At 42.7% G+C, this 21330-nt stretch overlaps 1 protein-coding gene across 1 annotated transcript; it reads right to left on the bottom strand.

The window, feature by feature from the left end:
• Positions 1-342: 342 nt before the first annotated feature.
• LOC127162398 (uncharacterized) lies at positions 343-21330 on the bottom strand (the record flags this gene model as incomplete). Its single annotated transcript, XM_051105187.1, has 8 exons — positions 21262-21330; positions 8492-8587; positions 8131-8259; positions 7691-7828; positions 3515-3546; positions 3283-3338; positions 2672-3133; positions 343-792 (listed from the first exon to the last, which is right to left on the bottom strand). Coding segments are annotated over exons 1-8 (1387 nt in total), but the record flags the coding sequence as incomplete, so codon positions are not given.

The following is a 21330-nucleotide window of genomic DNA, read 5'->3' as shown; positions in this document are numbered from 1 at the left end:
ATCATTCAGAGTAATTATTTCCCTCACCAGTTTTATTATTCTCTTGTTTATGTCTCCTTGTTTTCTGATCAAATCAATTCCCTTAGTTTAAAGATCATCCTCTGACGCTCCTCTGGGTTTCTCTTATCCTTCCCTCTCACGTTTCCTCCTTTCCTCTTTCTTATCCTCCTTGATTTGTAGTTTTTGTAGCATTTCTATAAACAAATCTTCGAGGTAAATTTCAAGTTTTTCTGGTTCATTGTTCCTTCTGTAAGATTGTTCAGGAAATGATACAACAACATTTATCTCTTTGTGAGGGTTTTGCTTTAGCCTCAGAGTTAAAATCACTGTTTTTGAGGTTACCCTGCAGATCTTGTTCTTCTTTTTCTCTGTTTGACTCATTGTCACTATCACTGAGCGCACAGTCCATCACTTCAGACTGATAGTCATAATCAGCATCAGTTGAGAACTTTGCTATATCTTTTGTAGATTCTTCTGTCACAGGTTGTGGGGGCTTTGTTACCGTGATAGTGCTAAAATCACTGTTTTTCAGGTCACTCTGCAAATCTTGATTATCTTTTACTGTAGACGGAGAATCGTAATTGTTTTTAATGTCAGTACTGAAGTACTGATGTACTGATGTACAGGTCTGAATGTTGGTGTTAGTCTGAGGACTTTTGCATTCACTGTCTCTTCTTCTTAGTCTGTGCTCCACATGATTTTCTTGTGGCCAAGAGTTTGCTCTTTGTGTATGCTGCTCTGGTCTTTCTGAGTAACTGACTTTGAAGAAAGTGCTTCCTGTAGTTCCTGAATCTAAAAAAGAAACAAGAATAGTAAAACATTAAAGCAAGTTATTTAGACTCTCCACAGAACACAAGGCATGTGCAATGCTCTTCATGAGTCATGCATGACATTTTTGCTTTTAAAAAAAGTGTGCTGAAGTCATATGAATATGTCTTAATTGTAATTATTTTAATCAGGTCAAATCAGACACTCTGCTAGGGGTATTTAATAAAGCACTTACATTTTAACCTCTAATTTGTTTGGACTTTTTGAAGTTTGGAGTTTTTTTAAGTAAACCAACATACAGTATAACCTCACTGTCTCACTCTTGTATCAAATCATGATGCATTGTGCAATAGGCTACAGCTGAATCACAACACTGATAATATTCACTAGATGTCATATTAGTCATCAGACTCCTTAACATTAATTTCACTAAATATTTAACAGATTTTGCATTAACATACAAAGATTAAATACATTTTTATTGTGAGCTCAGATGAAGAATTAGATGAGGTCAGTAAGGAAACAGCAATGAAAAGAAAGTACAAGAAGATATCTGTCACACCCCTTTGGACTGTTTAGTTTCGTTTCTCCCTCTTGTGCCCATATTTGGTCATTCCTGTTTCTTGTCCTCCTTTAGTCATCATTAATTTTCCTTGTATCACCTGTTCCTTAATTATGTTCATCGTTATCACCTGTCTTTATAAGTTGCGTTCTGTTCAGTATTTGGTGTCTGGTCTCGTCAATGTGTTCATGTTTGTTTCTACCCTCCCGTTATGGATTTATCTGCTTTGGATTTCTTCTGTGGATTATATTAAAGACTTTATCTTTGACCCTCATCTTTGTTCGCCCCTTCCTTGCATGATATGTGACAATATCAATGGGTGTATCCAAGTAAATCATTACTAGAGATTAAGACTTTAAGGTATTTAACAATGGGGCTTTCTTGATAATAAATTGAGAACAGGCCTGGAGCAGCCATCAGGACAATTTGTCATGAATTAGGCAGGGGGAATCACTTAGACATAGGGGCAGTTTCACAGAGGATGCAGAAAGTAAGCATAGGAGAAATGCAGAAAGTCACAAATTTCAGTATTTTTTTTTTATTATTATTATTTTTTAACCGATGAAGATGGTGTCTTCACTTTCACGTGTTTTATAAAGGGTATAATCCATACCGCTTTCTAATATTCATTTTAATTTACTGAATATGTGGTGTATTTTTTTATTTTATTTTTTCTAAGCTGTGCCTATTCACAAGTTCGATTGCGGAATGTCTGCTTAAGCAGGTTAGTATGTAATTTGTTATTTATCTGTATATTCATATTGAAATATTTTATTTAAAAAAAAAAAAAGGCAGGGGGCAATGTGGGCTGGTCTTGGGCAATTCCCAGGGCTGAAAATGGGTCCCACTCCCGCCCTGGAGAGATTCACGCCCCCTGCTTCTTATGTATGTCATCTGTCATTTCATAAGGTACTGTATGTTTGACTTCAAGCAGCCCTGTTTAGAATACAGATTGATTGGTATTTGACATTAAAGTACTACAAGACTGATTTGAAAGCATACAGAGCCATCTGCTCTCTACAGCTCAGGCGGTACTTTGATGTCAAAAACCGATCACTCTGGGCAACTCTCAAGCAGACTGGTGAGGCAACAACTGACTGCAAGATGCAGCCATATTTGATCCAGAGATTGGGGCAAAAATGCCCCTGTATGAGTTTTTGTCTCATATTAATATATAATTTTTTTGGTTTAATTAATCACCACATCATGTAATTATTTACATTATTTTTTTAAATTGATTAACAGCTCTTATTTACCCTAAACGTTCCCAAGTGTTTCACAAAACCTGCTTTCTAAAATACACCCGTCATTGCAAATGTAAAGGTGTGCAAGAAAACTTACCTTGTATTTGTGCTGGAGATTGATGAGTATCCTTTTTGGGCCGATTGTCTTTTGTTGTTTTATTTTTGAAATCCGTTTTATGTGTTTCACCCACTGGTGTCTCTTCAAGACTACTATTAGAAGTAATTTCAGAAGTTTCTGACTGTATATTTGCTTCTGCTGCACTATAAAAAACATATGGTTTGGACTGATGGCCATTATCACCATGAACTGACTTCATTTCTATAGATTCTTCTGTAGATTCTTCTTTTGTGGATTCTGAGGGATTTGCTTCAGTCTCAGAGTTAAAATCATCAGTGTTCAGATGTTCAGATAGATCTTGTTCTTTCACTCTTTTTGACTCATTGTTTAACTTGCTTCCGCTGGACTGAAAGTCCATCACTCTAGATAAAATAGGTTCGGACTGATCGTCGTAATGACAATCATTAATTTTTATATGTGGTGTAGATTCACTGGACATGGCTGAAAACAAATGAAAATTAAATAAGAACAACAACTCAAAAAGGCTATACAAAAAATTTACTAAAGCTATTTTTCTTGCAAAAATTTTTGAATTCACATTTGAATATACTGAGGTTTGGCACACATATATTACACAATATTTTGCTTACATTTTCTGAAGAAAAGCAAGCATGCCTTGTCAGACCTGAAGTGGTTCTGCAAGCTTCTAATAGAAATAAATGCAAATTTTAAGAGACACTGCAATGGTGATGGAAAAACATGTGGTTATATGTTTTTTTTTTTTTTAATGTTACCTTATTATTTAATTATTTTAAATACATTATCAACGGTTTATGCCTGCCAATAAAACCCTAGTATTACATTAAGTGACTGTGAGCCCACCTGACATCATCAAGTTCATCAAGTTCCTGAATCTGCAAAAGGACAATGGCAAAAAAGGGGGGAGGGGGAATTATTCATTTGTTTACAGATGTGAAAGGAGGATGATGACATCACTAAATCAATGATGAACTGACTTTAACTGAAAAATTGACTTTACTATTGTCCTCTTGCATTATTGACACTATTTTCCTGTTTAACATTGTAAGGCCCCAATCAGACTGAACATGTTTTTCAGGTTTAAACACAAGGTGCACAGCACTGCCTTTAAAAAAATAAAATAAAATAAAAATAAATATATAAAAAATAAATTATATATATATATATATATATATATATATATAATTTAGAAATAAGCAGTGTGCTGCAGTTTGCTTATGTTGCTATAGCTACCAAATAACTACCAAATCAGCTATCCTGTCAGTCTAATCAAGGATTAGGCCTACAGTGCAAGCACTCTAAAATCTTTGGTTTGCTGTAAAGTAAACTGTCATATTACCAGAAACTTTAAAAAATACTTCTCCGGGTAACCCACAACAGCCAGCTCAAGTTTCTTCTCCATCATTGCAGTCTCCGGACTTTCCAAACAACTGTAAACTTTCATTACCACAACAAAAGGGCACTTTTCTGCTCAGAGTAGCTTCAGGCACTCGTACAGAAACACAAGGTGCAGCACGAGGCACCCGGGCAGTGATGGGCAGTAGCATCGCTACAAGTAGTGACGCTACTTTCTTAACTACTTTCTTAGTAGCGTGGTGGTAGCATCGCATATAGCAAAAGCTATATTTTCCAAAGCATTTCTGAAGCTCAAGCTCAAATCGAAAATATAGCTGCTAATGATCAATGATCCTGGATCAGCAAAAGTGACATCACCACCACTAAACATCGTATCACCATTGGCTCCTCAAACTGTCAGTCAAACCTTATTATTCCTCCCACATCACTTATGAATGAAGTGTATCTCAGCTTGTTTGCAGTCTGAAGGTAAATAAAGAACTGTTGATTGAATAAGTACAGCTTTTTATTTACTCAAGAAACACTATATTTATAAAGGTTATATTTTTATTATTATTATTAGTAGTAGTATTATTATTATTATTTGAGGAGCGGAGAAGTGTATTAGTATAGCATTTGTTGTCAAGTCATTGTCAAATAACTTGTGCAAAACACTAAATCTTTTATAATATGACATTTTGGCCAAATAATAGAAAAAACTGGGTGCCCACATAGTGACAGAAAACTGTAAAACCTGCAAGTTCATGATAATGTAAGTGTAGTAAATGCCAGTACTGCCTTTGTTGTGGTGTTAATGACGGGAAAATACAGCCCGATTTTGACAATTCGTACATATTTTACGAGGTGGTCACTTTTGTTTTTGCCCCCATTTTTCATGAGCTGAACTCAAAGATCTAAGACTTTTTCTATGTACACAAAAGGCCTATTTCTCTCAAATATTGTTCACAAATCTGTGTAAATCTGTGTTAGTGAGCACTTTTTCTTTGCCGAGATAATCCATCCACATATCAGCATATCAGACAGCATGATTATTGCACAGGTGTGCCTTAGGCTGGACACAACAAAAGGCCACTCTAAAATGTGCAGTTTTATCACACAGCACAATGCCACAGTTGTCGCAAGTTTTGAGGGAGCATGCAATTGGCATGCGGACTGCAGGAGTGTACACCAGAGCTGTTGCCCATGAATTAAATATTAATTTCTCTACCATAAGCCGTCTCCAAAGGCGTTTTAGAGAATTTGGCAGTACATCCAACCGCCCTCACAACCGCAGACCACGTGTAACCGCACTAGCCCAGGTCCTTCACATCCAGCATCTTTACCTCCAAGATTGTCTGAAACCACCCACCTGGACAGCTGCTGCAACAATCGGTTTGCATAACCAAGGAATTTCTGCGCAAACTGTCGGAAACCGTCTCAGGGAAGCTCATCTGCATGCTCATCATCCCCATTGGGGTCTCGACCTGAATGCGGTTCATCGTCGTAACCGACTTGAGTGGGCAAATGCTCACATTCCATGGTGTCTGGCACTTTGGAGAGGTGTTCTCTTCACGGATGAATCCTGGTTTTCACCAGACAGGGCAGATGGCAGTATGGCAGTATGGCGTCGTGTGGGTGAGCGGTTTGCTGATGTCAACGTTGTGGACTGAATGGCCCATGGTGGCGGTGGGGTTATGGTATGGGCAGGTGTTTGTTATGGACAACAAACATGGGTGCATTTTATTGATGGCATTTTGAATGCATAGAGATACTGTGATGAGATCCTGAGGCCCATTGTTGTGCCATACGTCCACGACCATTTTGCAGCATGATGATGCACGGCCCCATGTTGAAAAGGTCTGTACACAATTCCTGGAAGCTGAAAACATCCCAGTTCTTGCATGGCCAGCATACTCACCGGACATGTCACCCATTGAGCATGTTTGGGATGCTCTGGATCGGCACTTACGACAGCGTGTTCCAGTTCCTGCCAATATTCAGCAACTTCGCACAGCCATTGAAGTGGAGTGGACCAACATTCCACAGGCCACAATCAACAACCTGATCAACTCTATGCGAAGGAGATGTGTTGCACTGCGTGAGGCAAATGGTGGTCACACCAGACACTGACTGGTTTTCGGACCCCTCCAATACAGTAAAACTGCACAGTTTAGAGGGGCCTTTTATTGTGGCCAGCCTAAGACACACCTGTGCAATAATCATGCTGTCTAATCAGCATCTTGATATGCCACACCTGTGAAATGGATGGATTATCTCGGCAAAGGAGAAGTGCTCACTAACACAGATTTAGACAGATCTGTCATTTTGAATTTATCATTTTGGTCAGTGTATCTTCACAGAAACTGATATATGAAGTTACAGTCTCTGTGAGCTCATCCAGATCGGTGGTAGCAGCTTCAAAAACACTCCAATCAGTCTATTCAAAACTGGCTTGTAAAATCTGCTCTGTTTTGTTGGTCCATCTCCTGACAGTCTTTACTACAAGTTTATCAGATTTCAGTTTTTGCCTGTAGTTTGGTATAAGATGAACCAGGCAGTGATCAGAGAGCCCCAAAGCTGTCAATGGGACAGAGTGATATGCATAGATAGAAAACCAATTAAAAAGCATTCTGTCTGATTGGGGCCAAAAGCTGCTTTGACACGGTCTGCATTCATGTTATATAAATAAAGGTGACTTGACATATTCTGAAACCTCCTTAATTTATTATGATTAGCAGATCATGTGAAGGCTGATGTTATCTCAAATCTATGGCTAGGATAGAGCAAACTGAAGGTTCCTGGATGAATAGAACAATAGAAACTTTATTGGAGACCTTTTGATTTCTATCACTGGCTTAGCAAGTTGTATGGAAGAAACTAGCTAGACTTTCAGCCTGGGAAATCTCACACTCATCCAGGCCATCCCATACACACACAACAAATTTTGAAACCACGGACAACATTTTTTTTTTTTTTTTTTTTTTGTATGGCCACCATCATCATCACCAAATAAAGTTTAAATCGGCTGGGGCCACACAAAATAATTAAAGTTTTAATAGTTAAGCTTATTAACTTAAGTCACAGCTGTGACCGACCTGCATTTGAAGTCCTTTAGTACATTCGGCAGGCAACAAAAACAACAACAACAACAACAATCTAAAAAAAAAAAATAATAATAAAAAAAATTAATAAAAATAGTAATAATAATTGGAGGGCAGCGGGCCAAATTGGTTGCCAGGCCACTGGGAATTCTCCCGGTGCTCCCAATGGCCAGTCTGCCCCTGCATCCTAATGTATTAGTCAACCTACACCCTCTGACTAAAATCAGACTGGTTAATTTGTAATCATGAGATCTCCAGCTGGCATGAGACTCAATGCAACATTCAGGTTTCTAATGACTGAAAAAATTAAAATTATGGGATGTCCAGAATAATCAAATATCCAAATACATACATTTGAAATTGGAGTCAGACTAAACATGTAACTAGAATCAAATTTATTCTGAATCCTAATAAATTAAGTAAACTTTACAAGAAGCACAAGTAAAAGACCTATTACACACATTCTACCTTCACCCACCCTGTTAGATTACAAAAGAGGGGCTGGTCCTTATACCACACAGAAAGAGCTACTGGACATTTATATATTAATCTCTTTAATGAGTATATGAGAGTGGAAACCCACCTTGTGCACCATGGAGTCATTAAATTGATACCACTGCTGGTTCTCATATGACTTGATGTCAGCATAATAGTGTCCACCAAGGTGTGAACCCACATGATTGATTACAGCATACAGCTCATAGATGTGACCACTCTCTTCCTAAAGAAATAGATAATACACATGAATGCATGACAAATATTGGTACTGTGCACATTCATACTTGCATCTCTAGAGTTCTGAAAGATAAAATGTCTGTACTCTACAATATGTAGTTAGCTATAAATGCAGTTACCAACTTAAAAACCCAAAATAGGTAAACCAATGAAGTATGTTTACAGTGGCAACAGTGTATGTTATAAGAAAAATGCCTGAATCAGAACACTCACAAACTCACAAAAAAATTATTAATTAATAAATAAATAAACAAATAAATGTAAAACAGCTTTAAACATGTGTCAAACCTTTGCTGGTAACTGGAGAGGAATATTGACATGACACTTGTTCTTTACATAAGTCATGTAGTTGTAATCCAGGACAAACCTCTGCAAATGCAGAGTCAGGACATCTGGTAGTTCAGAAATGGTGCAGCTCTGAAAGAAATTTTGTCTCATTTACAGTAAAGTCAGCTCGTTTTCAACTGTATCAACCCTATGAAAAATTGTATACAAATTGGTAGAGCCAACTTCATCATCTTTGTTTCATGTGTCAGGTAGTGTTTCTTACCTAATAATTTATCTCATTGTAAACACTTAATTACCATGAGATTTGGTCAGACTACTGAAATTTTACATTAATCTTCAAAATGTAAACTGTAAAGCTCACCATTTCCATGTCTGTCATTCTTTTGCAGTTTTCACAGTACAGCTGATCCTCTCCATTCATGAGCACTGGTTTAAACTGTTCTTCAAAACTCTCTGTCTGAAACATACAGTTTTAAGTATAAGATATCAATGACAAACAATAAAGCTGCCTAATGGGGAAAACATGACTGCATTTTAATTTGTATTTTAAATATGCAAAATTCAGCCTTAAAAGAGACAGAGGAATATTTTATTGCTCAAAGGTTTTTCTTTCGTTGCTCAGGGGACTTAATAGTCATTACAGCAGGTTTGTTATCCTATGGCTTCAGAGGACTTGCAGGATCATCAGTTCACAGGTTTGGGATGACATGCTATTCCAATAGTGAAAAATATGGTTTAGAATAAGAAGATTTGACAAATTCAAGTTGTATACAAATAGGTTTGTGGATAATGCAGTCAACACGACACTGCATTACGTCCTGCAACATCTAAACAAACCAGGGACATATGCAAGGATCCTGTTTGTGGATACCCTTCTGAATAAACAGCTCTCTGTTCCCACCTCCATCTGTCAGTGGATCACCAGCTTCCTGACAGACAGGCAGCAGCTAGTGATGCTGGAAAAATTCTCTTCTAACACCTGTACAATCCTGTACAATCAGCACTGGCGCTCCTCAGGGATGTGTTCTCTCCCCACTGCTCTTCTGCCTGTACACCAATGACTGCACCTCTAAAGACCCCTCTGTCAAACTCCTGAAGTTTGCAGATGACACTACAATCATCTGTCTCATCCAGGATGGCGACGAGTCTGCTTACAGACAGGAGGTTGAGCAGCTGGCTGTCTGGTGCAGTCACAACAACTTGGAGCTCAACACGATCAAAACTTTTTGTGGATGATTGTGGAGAAACACCCCAGCACTCCCCCACTCACCATCACACCATCATGGGCAACACTGTGACTGCAGTAGAATTATACAAGTTCCTGGGCACCACCAACTCCCAGAACCTGTAGTCGGACAATTACATAGACACTGTGAAAAGGGCCCAGCAGAGGCTATACTTCCTCTGCCAGCTGAAAATGTTCAACCTGCCACAGGTGCAGATGACACAGATTACTTAGCTGTTATCGAGTCAGTTCTGTGCTCTTCTATAACTGTTTGGTTTGGGGCAGCAAACAAATCAGATATAAGAAGACTGCAACGGACTGTTAGAACAGCTGAAAGAATTATTGGTGTGCACCTGCCCAACCTCCAGGGCTTGTACAAGTCCAGACACCTTCGACACAACCTGTTTGCACTTCTTCCCTCAGGCAGATGCCACAGAAATGCACTAGATCATCTAGGCATAAAAGTTTTTTTTTTTTTTTTTTTTTTTCCCATGCCATCTCCATCCTAAATAGCTAACACAGAAATGGCCTTCTGTTCCAGATGTATACTATGTTGTTGTTGTTGTTATTATTATTATTATTATTTTCTTTAGTCTTATTTAAATGTTCTTTTATTCTCCTGTGTGATAATTTACATATGTATGTTTGTACCAAGAGCTCCTGAAAAACCACAATTTCCTTATGTTTGTGCACACTTAAAAATAAATAAAAACTCATTCTGATTCTGATCTCATTTGGGGGTAGTGGACATTTCACCTGGAAACTGCAGTGAATTGTGCAGTGAATAGCTTTTTGCAGAAATGCACAGTCTTTAAAATACTTTTTTTTTTTCTTCCATTAGGCTAGAATGCAGAGAATATATATAAATATGCACTCTGGGGTCACGTGGTGGTTTGAAGCAAATTTACAGCATAATGCTGTAAATTTCAAATCTACAGAGGCAGGATTTTCTTCAATGGTCGACATTCGGGAGCGGCAAGAAGAACGATTTGCAACTGTGGCAAGTAACTTATTTTAGTTTTTATTTTTCATGCTTGGTAACTGCAGTAGTATATTAAGGTGTCTACATTCACGGTAACCGCAGATTAACCAATCCTCCGTCTGCAGGGTGCGAGGCAGACTTTTACTGGGTTTAAGCAGCGTGGTCGCGGCAGGATTTCACAGATTCCCCGGCCTTATAGCGGCTATAGGCGGAAAGTCTCTGGGTTCCTATACGTTAAGAATTACACGCTGCTTCTGGTCTTCAGTGATGCGAGGACAACGTTTGAGTATCTGAGTGAAAGCAGAGTCAATTCATAAAAGAACAATGTATATTTAAAAGCACATGTCCAGTTTTGTATGAGGAAGTAAATCCAGCATGTACATTCATGAGGATGATGAAAGTGTTTTCACTTGAGTAAAGCCTTGAAGTCTCTTTAATTGAATATCTCTTCATTGAATATGTACAACTTCTCATGTGGTAACATATAATTTATTTAATCTTATTCAACCCAAAAATAACTTAATCAACCTATACATTAGGTTACAGTGATTTAATGAAATTTAAAGGTTAAAACAGGTAGAAATAACTCACTAAGAACCCTGCCAACCCCCGCTCATTTTGTGGCCACCCTCTTTTGAGGCTGTGCCCCTGTGTACCCGTTGAAGTGAACCCAAGTTGCCACTCTTCTTTGCAAAGTGATTTTTTAGCAGAATTTCTGAAATGTAAGAACTACACACACACCAACATCACCTTTTTCCTTTTATTATATTCTTTTATTGTCTACTGCTGTTCAAACATTTGGGATTAGTAAGATTTTTTGTTTCTTATGAAATAAGTCTCTTCTTCTCATCAAGGCTGCATTTAATTGATTAAAAATACAGAATAAAATTTAATGTGAAATATGTTCTATATTAATATTGTCACGAATCTGGTCGGTGTCCCGCTGTCCGCTCACCACCAGAGGTCACTCTCACCCCATCATGACACTCTGACTGTTGTACCACACCCCGGACTACATCTCCCGTCATGCATCACGCAGATTGCGTCAGCACATGTGACCAATCAGCAGCACCATAAAAGCCCCGGTCTTTCCCCATGCTAGTCACGGATTGTTGATAGTGTTTCTCCCAATGTTTAGCGTTTCTCTGGTTTCCTAGTTCCTAGTTTTGATCTCCTGCCTGGTTTTCTCGTTTACTACTGTCTAGCCGCCTGCCGTTTTGGACTTTCTCCCGTTATTGGATTATTCTCTACGATTGCCTGTGATATTCCAGTCTGCTCCTGCTTTCACCCTGCCTGTACGACCATGTCTTTGTCTCGCTCCTTCAATAAATATCGCGCATGGATCCGCTCGCCTCTCGTCCCTTTTATTCCGTTACAGAACAATCGGTCACAACAGGATCCAGCAGCTTTTTACCCGGACATTCACATGATATGGACACAGACAGGATTCTTTGCCGGATCAAACAAGGACCGCACACACTGGATCAATACACCAGTGAGTTTCTTTCCATTTCCAACTACTCCACCCTACCGGACTGTTTAAAAATAGAAATTTTCTGTGATGGCGTAAACCAGCCTTTAAGGGCGAGGCTGAGACGCGAGGGTCCGCGTTCATCACTTGCGGAATTTATTTTGTGTACTGTGGGGGTCGCGAAGGAGGAACGCGACAACGCGGACATGGCAGCTGCGCATCCCGCGCACAGATTGGCGGTAACGCCGGATCACAATGCCACAAACAAGTTTTCCGCCTGGATCGCTCGTGAAATGGCGGCCGTGTTGGAGCGTGCCCTAGCTATGCCGGTGTCAGCAGAGTCCGTGCACAAGATGGCGGCCGCGCCGCTGTACACTCGCGAAACGACGACGACGGAGGAGCCCGTGCACAAAATGGCGGCGAATGCGATGCCCGTCCGCAAGATGACGGCGGCGCCAGTGCGCGCTCACCAGATGGCGGTGAAAACAGAGCTCCGTCACATCACAGCTGCTATACCAGAGCCGTATAAAGACACAGCTGCATTTCCTGAGTCAAGTCAAGTTTCCAAGTCAAGCTGCAGCTGTATTTCCTGAGTCAAGTTTCCAAGTTAATTCAATTTACAGCTGCATTTCCCGAGTCAAGTCAAGTTTCCAAGTCAAGTCAGATTGCAGCTGTGTTTCCTGTGTCAAGTCAAGCTGGAGCTATGTTTCCTGCGTCAAGTCAAGTCAGAACCGCTCTTAAGGCAAGTCAAGCTAAAACTGTGTTTCCTGTTTCAAATCAAGCCAGAACTGTTGTTCCTGTGTCAAGTCAAATTACAGCTGCACAAAATGGCTGCCACGCCAGAGCCGCTGCACAAGATGGCTGCCACGCCAGAGCCGCTGCACAAGATGGCTGCCACGCCAGAGCCACTGCACAAGATGGCCGCCGTCTCCGAGCCACTCCACAATATGGCTGCCATTCCAGAACCTGTGGTCAGCACCCGGACACCACCTGTGGTCATGATGGCCCACGTGCTGGACACACCCCTAATGACGGTATGGGCAGCTAAAGTGGCGCTCCTTCATGTCGCGGCGGCTACCCCTGAGTCAAGTCAAGACACAGAGTCAAGCCAAGTCACCCCGTCCTCCACGAGTCAGGCCAAGTCACAGTTGTTCCCCACGAGTCAAGTCACGCTACAGCTGTGGCTCCTGAGCCAAGCCATGTTGTTCATGAGTCAAGTCCTGGTACAGCGGATCTCCATGAGCCAAGCCAGGTTATAGCAGATCCTCATGAGCCAAGTCAAGCTTCAGCCGCTGCTCCGGAGTCAAGTCAGACTACAGCTGTAGCCTCCAAGTCCAGTCAAGCCTCCAAGTCCAGTCAAGCTTCCAAGTCCAGCAACGTCAAAGCGGTCGTTCCTGTGTCAAGCAATGGCAAGGCGGTCGTTCCTGCGTCAAGCAACGGCAAGGCGGTTGTTCCTGCGTCAAGTGAAGTCAGGGCCGCTCCTCCTGAGTCGAGCAAGGTCACAGCCGTGGTTCCTGAGTCAAGCAAAGTCACAGCCGTGGTTCCTGAGTCAAGTAAAGTCATTGATCCTCACAAGCCAGTTCAAGTCACCGCTGATCTCCATGAGTCAAATCAGGTCACTACTGATCTTCACGAGCCAAGTCAAGTCACTGCTGATCTCCAAGAGTCAAGTCAGTTCACTACTGATCTTCACGAACCAAGTCAAGCCACAGCTGGTCTTCACGAGCCAAGTCAAGTCACAGTAGATCTCCACAAGCCAAGTCAGGCCTCAGCCAGTCAACACGAACCAGGTCAAGTCACCGTTGATCCTCATAGGCCAAGTCAAATCATCACTGGACTTCACGTGTCAGGTCAAGTCACAGCAGCACTTATTGAGCCAAGTCAAGAATCAAGTCACGTCTTGTCTGACCGCCCAGAGCCAAGTCACGTCTCGTCTGACCTTCCAGAGCCCCGTCGCGTCTCGTCTATCTGTCCAGAGCCTCACCATGTCTCGTCTGACGGCCCAGAGTCAAGTCACAACTCACCCAACACCCCAAGGGCACGGCCTATCAGGATGGCCGGCGTGCTGGACCCACCACTAGCATCAGTGAGGGCAGCGAACATCCCAATGGCATTAATACCTTCTAGACCCACCTTTAAAGAGGTCCTGCCACCCGCCACGGCTCTTCCCGTGATGGCGGTTGCCATTTGGTGTGTGTGGTCTGCACACTGTGCTCCTGAGGTCACATCTGTTCACAAGTCCGCCCCTGAGATCACGTCCGGTCACAAGCCTGCTCCAGAGCTCCCGACTGATCACAAGTCTGCTCCAGAGGTCCCGTCTGGTCTCAAGTCTGCTCCAGAGGTCCCGTCTGGTCTCAAGTCTGCTCCAGAGGTCCCGTCTGGTCTCAAGTCTGCTCCAGAAGTCCCGTCTGGTCTCAAGTCTGCTCTAGAGGTCCCGTCTGGTCTCAAGTCTGCTCCAGAGGTCCCCAGAGGCCTTCCCTGTCAGAGAAGCCGCGCCAATGCCTCCTGAGGTGTCAGCTTTGGCTGTGGATCCTCCTAGGGAGGCGGCGTTATCCTTTGGTCTCTCTGCTGCTCCCCTTATTCTGTCTGCCTCCTCTGTCCCTGTTCTCCCCAGGTCCCAGTGCATTATGCGGGTTCCTGCTCAGCCCTGGAGGGCTCCTGCCCCTCCTGCTCTTCTGTTTGTCTCCTCTATCCCTGCTCTCCCCAGGTCCCAGCCCTTGACGCAGGTCCCTGCTCTGCCCTGGAGGGCCCCGGCGCCTCCTGCTCTGCCTGGAGGGCTCTTGCACCTCCTGCTCCGGCTCCGGCTACGCCTTGGAGGGCTCCTGCTCCGCCTCCGCCCTGGAGGGCTCCTGCGCCTCCTGCTCCGCCTCCGGCCCCGCCCCGGAGGGTACCTGCTCTGTCGGTCCTGCCTCAATCACCGGGCCCTCCACATGGACCTGGCCCTCCAGCCCTCGCCCTGTCTCGCTCCCGCCCCACCGCTCCCCTGGACTGTTGTTCCCTTCGAGCATCTGGAAGCCGCTCCTTGGGGGGGGGGGGCTATGTCATGAATCTGGTCGGTGTCCCGCTGTCCGCTCACCGCCAGAGGTCACTCTCACCCCATCATGACACTCTGACTGTTGTACCACACCCCGGACTACATCTCCCGTCATGCATCACGCAGATTGCGTCAGCACATGTGACCAATCAGCAGCACCACAAAAGCCCCGGTCTTTCCCCATGCTAGTCACGGATTGTTGATAGTGTTTCTCCCAATGTTTAGCGTTTCTCTGGTTTCCTAGTTCCTAGTTTTGATCTCCTGCCTGGTTCTCTCATGTACTACTGTCTAGCCGGCTGCCTTTTTGGACTTTCTCCCGTTATTGGATTACTCTCTACAATTGCCTGTGATATTCCTGTCTGCTCCTGCTTTCACCCTGCCTGTATGACCATGTCTTTGTCTCGCTCCTTCAATAAAAGCTCGCGCATGGATCCACTCGCCTCTCGTCCCGTTTACTCCGTTACAAATATACTTTAAAATGGAATTTATTTCTGAATTTTCAGCATCATTACTCTAGTCTTCTCATTTCTCCAGTGTAACATGATCGTTTAGAAATCACTGTAATATACTGGTTTATTATCAGTTTTAGAAACTGCTTAACAGTTGTGCTGCTTATTTATATTGTTTTGGAACCTGTGATACTTTTTTCAGGATTCTTTCATGGATTTAAAAAAAAAAATCCAACAAGTATGTGTTAAATTGAAATGATAGTAAAGACTTACATTGTTAGATAAGATTTCTATTTTAAACTGCTCTTCTTTTAAACATATTCATCAAAGAATCCTGAAAAAGTATCACAGGCTCCAAAACATACACTGACAACTTTGACAATGACATTGACAACATTGACAATTGATAATAAATGAGAATGATCTCTGACAGATCATGTAACCTTGGTGTAATGAGGCTGAAAATTTAGTTCCCCTTCAGTTGTTCTCTATGACGTTACGTCATAACTGACGTATTTGGGGTCTCCCTTGGGAGGCCAATCACCTCTGAATTAAACTGGAAAAAGCCAATGAAAATTGGCGAGTGGATTTTGCATGCCAAGCCACTCCCCCGTACATACGGGTATATAAGATGGCGGCGTGCATCCACTCATTCAGATTTCTGCTTCGGAGCTTCACCTGCAAGCTGACTGGAAACTCCTCAGTGGATTCTCTCGATGCTGCGTAGCCGGGTGCATCTCTGCACTGGTAACTTTGCATTACAGCGAAGAACCCCTCTTGAGTGCACGATTGTGCCGCGGTCCTTCCCTGGGCAAACCGGCAATAAAAAGCAATAAAAGAGCAACAAAGCACGGTTGTTGAGAGTGTCTTTTTCAAGACGCATTCCGATTGTGTGTTTTTAAGGAGCGATAGTTTCCTTACTTCCTCATGATGGACACAATCGTCAATCGTCAAAAAAATAAAAATAAAAATCTGGTTGAACCTGGTGAGATGTACAACACTGACAAAGCTCGCTTTCTTGGTGTTTCATCTTTCAGGCCAGCCTCTTCGGTGATGCTGTTCAGGACTTTGCCCAGCGCTCCTGGGCAGTTCAGGTGCAGATAGAGTGCCCATTGAGGGCCGCGTTTTTGTCTCCCGTCACCGAATATCCACCCTGGTGGTCAACCCCTTTGGGAGTGTTGAGCTGACCACATCTAGGGGTGGATTTCTGCCATCTGGGTTGCCTTGTGGAAATATTAGGACATGGGGCTTCCTGGAAGCAGGCTACCCGGGGATGGAGAAGATTGCTTGACGGGGGACTTCAACTCCTGTTCCCCCCCCTCTTCTGGAGGAGGGCCGGGAGAGGGTGGCTTCGCTGCTGCCGCCTACCTTCGGGTCGGTGGTACCCAACCACTCACAACCACTCACAACCACTCACAACTCGGAGTATGTCTTCGCCAACACTGCGGGAACCAGGGGTGAAGGTAAGGGCTGCTTGCCGCAGCGTGACTTTTCTCCAGAACACTTTGTTTTCTCAGTTGGGTCCCTCCAGCCAAGATGAAAGCGGGGTTTTACTGTCCCCATTTCATCGTACTCAAGAAGTCCGGTGGGTTACGACCTATTCTGGACCTGCGGGTTCTGAATCGGTCCCTTCACAGGCTACCGTTCAGGATGCTGACAGTGAAGCGCATTTTTCATGCATTCTTCACCAGGATTGGTTTGCAGCCATCGACCTGAAGGTTCCTCGACACAGACCATTTCTTCGGTTTGCACCTCAGCCATCTGGGGTTTCAGGCCAACCAGGAAAAGAGCAGACTCTCCCCTGTGCAGAGTATCTCTTTTCTTGGCATGGAGTTGGATTCGGTCAATATGTCGGCACACCTCACGAATGAGCGCACTCAGTCAGTGCTGAGTTGTCTGAACTTTTTCAGACACAGGATAACGGTCCCTCTCAAACTTTTTTAGAGGCTCCTGGGATGTATGGCAGCCGCAGCCGCAGTTACGCCGCTTGGACTGCTCCATATGAGTCCGCTTCAGCGCTGGCTCTATGGCCGAATCCCCAGATGGGCTTGGCACCACGGCACGTTCCGGGTCAGCGTTACCCCACGTTCCGGGTCAGCGTTAGACCCTGCCTTCTTGCGGGCCGGTGTGCCCCAGGGTCAGGTGTCGAGGCACGTGGTCGTGAACACAGATGCCTCCAAGAAGGGCTGGGGTGCCATTTGCAACGGGCAGACAGCTTCGGGCTCCTGGTCAGGACCTCGACTGCAGTGGCACATCAATTGCCTCGAGTTGCTCGCAGTGCTTTTAGCGCTGCGTCGGTTTCTTTCGATGCTGCGTGAAAGCTTGTGCTGATTCGAACAGACAATGTTCCGACGGTAGTGTATATCATCTGGCAGGGTGGTTTGCTCCCGTCGCATGTCGCAACTCGCCCGCCATCTCCTCCTGTGGAGTCAGACGCAGCTCAGATCGCTGCGGGCCATTCACATTCCGGGAGAACTGAATCATACAGCTGATGCGCTTTCACGACAGCTCGTCCGGCCTGGAGAATGGCGACTCCACCCCCAGGTGGTCCAGCTAATTTGGAGTCGATTCAGAGAGGCTCAGGTGGACCTGTTCGCCTCCCCGGCATCCTCCCACTGACGGCTGTTTTATGCTCTGTCCGAGGCCCCCATGTGTTGCTTCTGGATGTGACTCGGCCTGGGGAAGGCCAGTGAGGTCTGCCATGATTAATACCATCACTCAGGCTAGAGCCCCCTCTACCAGGCAGGCCTATGCCCTGAAGTGGGGTTTGTTCGCTGATTGGTGTTCCTCCCGCCGGGAGGATCCACAGAGATGCTCGGTCGATGTGGTGCTCTCCTTTTTTCAAGATAAGTTGGAGCGGAGGCTGTCCCCCTCCACTTTAAAAGTGTACGTGGCGGCCATCACTGCATACCATGATGCAGTCGATGGCCTGTCCCTCGGGAAGCATCACCTGATCGTCAGGTTCCTGGCTAAATCCCCCTCGCTCGCACTTCATCCCCTCTTGGGACCTCTCCGTTGTGCTACTAGGCCTTCGGAGGGCCCCCTTGAGCCGCTTGCATCAGTCGAGCTGAAATATCTGTCTTAAAGACATGGTTCCTGATCGCGCTCACACCCATTAACCTCCTGGGGTTGACGGTGGTGCCGACGGCCCGAATTGCATATTTTCATGACACGAGCAAAAAGGACCTAAAATGCTGGCTCGTTTTTAATCGTACATATAAAAGTAATACATCATTTAAATCTGTAGAGGATCTACTAATATTTGAGTACCCTCACAATATCAGCAAAACATTATTCTCTTGCAAAACAAGGAAAATAAACAGGGTGCGCATTCAGCAGTCTCCGTCTCCACACGTAAGTTTTTGAAATGCGTCAATAAAATTAACCAAAACTCAGCGAATACGTGACGCACACACATGAAAGATATAGCTATAGAAAGCTTGATATTTTTACTTTTAGATGAAGCCCCTCTTGCCGAAAAACAAACATTCTTTGATGAAGTAAATCGCATGAAACCAACTCCATGTTCAATCTCTCCCGTTTGCTTCATTATTTTTAATTAGATCACGCCCACGAGATGCTTTCACTTTCATAGTTTAATTGCCACGTGAGGGCGCGCGCCAAACGTAACCGCCCACATCACCGAGACCTTTTCTTTTCCAAGTTCATCTGGGCTACTTGTCCTTTCTGTAAGAAGATGCGCTGTGAGGAATAAGAATTCAGAGGAAGAACACGATGTGACACACGGCGCAATCCATTGGAGGAGATATTTACATGAGCAAGTCTTTCTTTTATTAGCCTGCTTGTGTTAGTTGTTACTGTGACAGAACTTGTACACATTTTACTAGTAAGGACTTTTTAATCAAACTATAATTCATGACTACAGCAAGTGAAACATCATGAAGTACGTTTCATTTCATTGCATCAAAATGTGTCACGACGCCAAGATGTTTTTTAACGTTTTGTACAATAGAAAACGATGCAATATAAAGATAATAGTGTTTACACTTACGCTTAACAATAATAATGTAGTTTCCCAAATATAAAACGTTTTTGTATTGTATAATACATACAAAGCATGCTTATGTTTATGATTTAAAGATCATGTTATTTAGTTATTTATTTATCGTATAACAATAGGATGTAATATGAGTGTTTACATTAAGTGTATGTTTAGATCATGTTTATCAATACTCTGCTCTCAAATAGATGTTTAACGTGAAAAACAATAATTATTACTTATATATAGATATAAAATGTCCTTTTTACATATATATATATGTATGTATGTATGTATGTGTATGCGTATGTATATACGTGGACCGCACCCGGAGCTTCAGATGCTCCGAGCAGCTCTTTGTTTGCTTTGGAGGGCAGCAGATGGGGAATGCTGTCTCCAAGCAGAGGTTGGCTCATTGGGTGGTTAATGCCATCACCCTGGCTTACCAGTGTCAGGGTGAGCCGTGCCCCCTGAGAGTCCGAGCCCACTCCACCCGGACATCTGTAGAGCTGCAGGCTGGGCGACACCAAACACCTTTGCGCGGTTTTACGACCTCCGCGTTGAGGCAGTCTCCTCCCATGTGTTAGGTAACATCAGGTAATTTGCGGGTGGACAGCTCAGTAAGCCCCCTAAGTTTGGATTAGAGCAGAGTTTCTGGACTGTGTCCGGTAGGGGGTTCCTTCACCCCTCCCGGTTGTGGCCTTATCTCTCCGTAAGTTCCCCATTTTCTCTCTTCTTCAACTTCTTCCACTTGACCGTGTCAAGTGTCTCCGCCGCCCCAACGCTTGCTTTAGTCACCTGGCCCAAATACGTCAGTTATGACGTAACGTCGTAGAGAACGACTGAAGGGGAACGTCTCGGTTACATCTGTTTTTTACGTGTATTTTTGTTTAAATAAATGCAGGCTTGATAAGCATATGACAGTTTATTTTATTATTTTATTATTTTTTTTTTTTTTTTGTCATACTGATCTCCCAAACATTTTGATGGCAGTTTAACTGTATCTAACTGTAACAATCATCACTCTGTCTTTGACTGTATCTGTCATCCCTCTGTCTGTATCTGACATATCGTTTTGTAAAAAATATATAATGTATTTTCCTTTTTTTTTTCCTAATATTTTTAGCCACTCTTTGCATCCTGGGATAGGACAGCGTCTGGAGCTGAACTGTTTTCCTTTTTTTGAACAGAAGTTTTGTTGGACTCACTTGTGACCTTGTTGTGAAAATTCATCACGGTCTTTGTGGTATTTAGAACCATTTAATTATTAAACTTTGGCTCAATGTTGGTTAAACTTAAAGTTATGCAGGGTAATATATGTTTCAAGTAAATATTTTCGTGCCCAATTTATTTTGAAATTCAAAATAATACTAAATGCACTGCTCTATGGCATGTCTTTCATGCAAATATGTTAAATAAAATTTGATCTGTTTTTTCAGGATTAAGGTCAAATTATTATTATTATTATCATCATTATTTTTTAAATAATAGGTGCACTAAGTTTCACACTATACAATGCTTTATCCAGTTAAATATTGTTTAAAGCTTATGCAGTTAATTGTTCAAATTGCCAGTCATTAATATTCAATCTGGAAAATATATACTGCATATGTAGAATTGACAAATTAGCTTACTGTAAAAAAAAAAAAAAAACACAGCATGTAAAAAATAGTTATTTGTATTTTGCTGTAATTAGGAAAAGCAGGATAATGCTGTAAATTAAATTTACAGCAATGCTGCTGTAAAAATTACAGTAATAGGGCTGGCAACCCTGCTGCCAGTATTTTACTGTAAAAATTATATATGTGTGTGTATATATATATATGTGTATATATATATATATATATATATATATATGTGTATATATATATATATATATATATATATATATATATATATATATAATATATATTAAATGCTGCTTTAGTTCAAGCTGTAAATTATTGCATTTATTAACTCATAATACTTACTGCATCAATTTCATCTGAATCCATAGCAATTGGCAAAGAAAAAAATGAAATTTCATCATTGGAATTGGA

This window comes from Labeo rohita, unplaced genomic scaffold (genome assembly GCF_022985175.1).
Source record: "Labeo rohita strain BAU-BD-2019 unplaced genomic scaffold, IGBB_LRoh.1.0 scaffold_927, whole genome shotgun sequence".
In the NCBI taxonomy this organism is placed as follows: Eukaryota; Metazoa; Chordata; class Actinopteri; order Cypriniformes; family Cyprinidae; genus Labeo; species Labeo rohita.
This window is presented reverse-complemented; position numbering and strand designations above follow the sequence as displayed.